At 44.2% G+C, this 5,349-nt stretch overlaps 1 protein-coding gene across 1 annotated transcript; it reads left to right on the top strand.

Moving 5' to 3' along the window:
- Window positions 1–317: 317 nt before the first annotated feature.
- tmem230b (transmembrane protein 230b) lies at window positions 318–3,357 on the top strand. Its single transcript, XM_088995540.1, has 3 exons — window positions 318–593; window positions 2,802–2,924; window positions 3,015–3,357. Exons 1-3 carry the CDS (start codon window positions 501–503, stop codon window positions 3,153–3,155), a joined length of 357 nt encoding a protein of 118 aa, XP_088851666.1. The 5' UTR covers window positions 318–500; the 3' UTR covers window positions 3,156–3,357.
- The last annotated feature ends 1,992 nt before the right edge of the window (window positions 3,358–5,349 follow it).

Below are 5,349 nucleotides of genomic sequence, written 5' to 3'. Positions count from 1 at the left end.
CAAAACTGAAAAGAGACTGCATCTGCGGAAATGAGCATGCACAAATATAAATCCTCACAGTTTTTTTTAATCATCTGCGGTACATGCATTGTGACTCCTTGTCATTGTTGCCGAAGGATCGGCAGCGTACTCTAGCGGCTAAACTGGAAAAGTGTAGCTTGTGCAATTGGGGAAATGATATTTTTAGGTAAATGTGTTGTACGTGTGGACATGTGTAAATATCGATGTTGTTTGTAATGAAAAGGATTGACATTTAAAAACATATTTATGAACAACAACCTTGACAACGCAGTGCATTATGGGCATGCGTACTGAAAACAAGGAAGTCCCCGCGCGAGAACGGACGTGACAGTCACATAATCTCATGTTTTCGTTTTTCTTTAGGCTTTATTTAATCGTTTGCCGCTAGTTTATCCACTAAAGAATGGTCACGGTATTATCAGAGTTATTTTAGACAGAACTCGGTGCTATTAATTCAAGCTGACAGTAGTAAACCAAAGATGCCAGCTCGTAGCGTTGTGAATGGCGTTCCTGTCAGTAAAGTGAAGTACTCCCGATTAGCAACTCATGACGACGGCTACATTGATTTGCAGGTAAAACGGCCTAGACAACACTTTATACATAGGGTTTTTTGGTCCTATTTTATAATTTTCAAGTTTCTGGGTTGCCGTTAGTGTGATGAGCTGACGTCTATGTCTTGTTTTGGTAATGCTAACAAGTGTAATTTTATTTCAATTGCTATGTAAAATGGTCACCCAAAAACACCTACTATAATACAACATTAGATTCCCTTTGCTGACAGCACGACGGTGATAAGCGAGTTTCTAAAAAGGAAGCATTTTGTTGCTGATGCCTGATTTTATTTCTGACATAGGGACTTCGCACACAAGGGGTACCTGTGTTGGGCTTGTCACTTGAACCAAGTAATTACAGCAGTTATAATTGCAAATTACCTCTTCCAAAAACTAATTGAGACACACATTCAATTACTGTCTTATAAAAGTATTAAGTTACTCAGCAAATATCCCCCCACTATTTTATATTTATGTTGGAAAAACACGCCAGTCCCAATCAGTGTTTGCCTGAAGCTAGAAGCACAAGCAAGTGTACAAGCATGCCAGTGACGTGCGGTGAGGTTCATGGCTGGTGATGCACTGACGTCATCAATGACGCCACCGCTCGTCTCTACTTCGTATTTGAACGGTAAATGTGAAAATTCAGCGATTTTGAAAAAAATCCTAAAACGGTGAAGTTAAATGGACAAGAACTTTAAAGTACAAATCACTAAATACAGTAAAGTCTCGTTATATCGATATTCAAGGGAGTCCGAAAAAATATCGATATAACCGGGACTATCGATATATCCGACCCTGTTTGCATGTAATTTTGTCCGCGCGTGCATAGAAATAGTATCGATATAACCGGGACTATCGATATATCCGATATCGATATAACGAGACTTTACTGTACATCTAACTGTTTAATTTATTTTTTCATTTGATATTTCCATGACAGCCTCCACTCACTGCATGTCACTGAAGCATGCACTGGCACACAAGCAATTACTTTTTACCAAAAGTCACGTGCCCACAGCAGTGCACACATTTGCCAAAAAGTGCCCAAAAACTAAGAAATACACAATTGTATTAACTTCCATATGGGCAGCGAATTACAGACGTGGCATTACAAGGGTTTCTTCTTGTTGCTCATTTTCAAAAATTACAAAATGGAAATGTGTTATTAAACAGAATAACATGGACATCAAGTGCTGAAATCCATGTTATTGTGGTTGTTATTATTATTATTATTATTATTATTATCATCCATCCATCCATTTTCCGTACCGCTTATTCCTAATTAGGGTCGCGCGGGGTGCTGGAGCCTATCTCAGCTGTCTTCGGGCACGAGGCGGGGGGCACCCTGAATTGGTTGCCAGCCAATCGCAGGGCACACAAAGACGTACAACAGTCACTCTCACGCTCACACCTAGGGACAATTTGGAATGGCCAATCTGCCTCCTATGCAGGTTTTTTTGGACGGTGGGAGGAAACCGTAGGACCCGGAGAAGGCCCACGTGGGCCCGGGGAGAGCATGCAAGCTCCACACAGGGAGGCCGGACCGGGACGCGAACCGGCGACCTTTGCACTGTGAAGCCGGTGTGCTAACTACTCGACTACCGGGCCGCCTATTATTATTATTATTATTATTATTATTATTATTATTATTATTATTATTCGTCAGCACGTTGCCTTGGTGTCAGTTTTGAGCAATTGATCTGGCACCCAACTTGTCCCTTGTCCCTGCCTGAAAACACAACATTGCAATATTGTACTTGAACACGCTCGTCCAAGGCCTATTTGGTCATATTACTGCCAAATGATGCGACATAATCCTTTCAGGACCAACAATCAAAGCATTTGCCGTAGGCATTATCAATAATTGTGTGACGTCTATCCAGAGGGTTACAATAAATATGGTAGCCTGTAGTGCATTTAAATATTTTTTTCAAGTTTTATGATCAATAAAAACTCACCTTATTTTCAAATTTACAAGAAAAATACATTTTTTTACTGCTGGTAAGAAAGAAAAGTTCAGTATCATTTTTGATGCTGCCTGTAACACTAGGTATTTTTATTTTGAAATCAAACTAACTGGACATCTCACGTGATGTACACTTTACAATCACTTTCCTATCTTTACTCTTTTTACACACCGACAAAGAACGATACCACACTTGTATAGACTTGCATTTGAAGTATGAGTGTGAACTGTGTCATTAATTCCAGATTCTTGTGTTACAGTTCAAAAGAAGTCCACCCAAAGTCCCGTACAAAGCCATCGCGCTTGCTGCAGTCCTGTTCTTGATTGGTTCACTGTTAATTATCATTGGTTCTCTTCTCCTTGCTGGATACTTTGGAGTGACTGTGAGTAAATGGGTTTTCACAGTACATAATATTTGATGATGTGTTTCAAATTGCCACTTGTGCACTTACACATTTTGAAATCACTTTCAGCACTCCGACCGAACCATTCCAGTCCTGGTCATTGGAATCCTTGTTTTTCTTCCTGGAATATACCACTTGCGAATAGCTTACTATGCATCAAAAGGATACCCTGGATACTCCTATGACGATATCCCTGACTTCGATGACTAGATCAAATTTTCCTTGATGCGTACAGTAATTAAGTCCTCATATTTCCGATACATGGTACACCCCCATGGAAAAAATATTAAATTTAAGTATGTTGATAAGTGTCTCTTTTTTTGTAATAAAACTGTTTTCTCATATTGTTCCCATAATGCAATATGGTCTTGAGTGTAAATATATTGTTGATCAGTAAATTGGTTCATCTGCAGTTGATGTTTTATTGTTGATTCATTTATTCATGTAGCGGTCTTTTTATGTGGCCTTGTTCTCCCCATGCTTGCGTGGGTTTTCGACAAGTCCTCCGGTTTCCTCTCGCTGATTGAAAACTCTTAATTGTCCTGAGGTGTGAGTGTGAGCGCAAACGGTTGTTCGTTTCTGTATGCCTGGTAATTGGTTGCCATTCAGTTCAGGGTGTTCAGGGTGTCCCCCACCCACTTCTCCAGCATCCCCTGCAACCCTAGTGAGGATAAAGCGGATTGGAAAATGAATGAATGACATAGAAGTCTTTTTCATTCTAGTATAGACTATGGTTATGACTTTACTACTGCAAGAACAATAGTAAAGGTGTTTTTAAATGTTTTCAAAATTTTAAATGGCCTCGCCCCACCTTACCGCTCTGATCTTGTTCATCGGGCCTGTGGACAAGTCACTACCAGAGATACCAAGGACTAATTGGTGCCAAAGAGTCAGTGACGTGCAGTCAGTGGAGGCAGGGGAGGCAGTGCCTCACCTGTCATCATGGAAAGCTGTCATGGAAATATCAAATGAAAAAATAAATTAAACAGTTAGATGTATTTAGTGATTTGTACTTTAAAGTTCTTGTCCATTTCACTTCACCGTTTTAGGATTTTTTTCAAAATCGCTGAATTTGCCGTTCAAATACTAAGTAGAGACGAGTGGTGACGTCATTGATGACGTCAGTGCCTCACCAGCCATGAACCTCACCGCACGTCACTGCAAAGAGTGGATGGAACCGTTACAGTTGCCAGAAATAACTTCACTGTTCAATGTTAGGCAGGCCCATGAGCTGCACACTTTTAGCTCGTTAAAATTATTATAATGTGGCGGGCACGAGGACCAGCCATCTCACCCAGCAGGTGCACGGTTCCTCAACGGCTACACTGGTCACCCCGATGTTGGAAATGTTCATGGCAACAGACGAAGAGGTGTCTTCTACGGCCATGTCGCCACGACCGGCGCCCCAACTCGCAGCTCCCGCCTACGCCACGAAGCTGCCCGAGTTCTGGCACAGCGATCCGGCTTCGTGGTTCCAGCATGTGGAAGCACTTTTCCACCTACGAGGCATCACGGTGGATGAGCCGAAATATTACCTGTTCGTGGCGTCTCAACGAGCAGACTACTCGTTGTGTGCTGCCGCTCTTACACGCACCTCCATAGAGCGAGAAATACGTGGCGCTCAAACACCTGCTGCTCAATAGGTTCACGTGATCGGCCTCTGAGAGAGCAGACAGGCTTCTTTCCCTTCCCGGACTCGGCGACGCAGCAGCAGTGGATCTCATGGACCATATGCGGTCACTCGTAAGTTTGGATGAGGCCGGATTCCTTTTCCCCCATATATTCCTCCGTCAGCTACCAGCCTCAGCACGCGCCGTGCTAGCCAACTCAACGTGCTTAGCCACCGGCGACCATCAAGGTTTGGCTGAAGAAGCGGATCGAGTGCTTCTGGCGACACGGCGGTTCGACGTGCAAAGCGTGACGGCCGAACCCCTCGGTGAATGGGCATCGAGCATCGATCCGACCGTCGTGGCAGGAGTGGTATCGGAGAAGCGGCGCGGGAAGATCACCTGTTTTTTCCATCAGCGGTTTGGCGCCAAGGCTCGACGCTGCGTACCCCCTGCCGCCACGATGCTCCGGAAAACTCCCAATGCCGGCACCCAGTAGCAGCCGTGGGCGCCGGCAACGAAAGCGAGCTGCTTTTCATGTCGGACTGCTCGTCAGGAAGACGTTTTCTTGTGGACAGCGGGGCACAAGTAAGCCTGCGGACGGCCACCACCGCGGACAAGACGGCAGGTGGATGCGGGCCTTCCCTGTGCGCAGCTAACGGCTCGCCCATCGCCAACTTTGGCTCCAGGTCGCTGACTGTGCGCTTCCACGGACGGGAATTCAAGTGGAACTTTATTGTTGCCTCGATCACAGTCCCGATAATCGACACAGATTTTCTATGTGCTTGTGGCGTCAC

The sequence above is a fragment of the Hippocampus bargibanti genome, linkage group LG04, assembly GCF_051943395.1.
Source record: "Hippocampus bargibanti isolate YZ-2025 linkage group LG04, ASM5194339v1, whole genome shotgun sequence".
Taxonomy (NCBI): domain Eukaryota; kingdom Metazoa; phylum Chordata; class Actinopteri; order Syngnathiformes; family Syngnathidae; genus Hippocampus; species Hippocampus bargibanti.
This window is presented reverse-complemented; position numbering and strand designations above follow the sequence as displayed.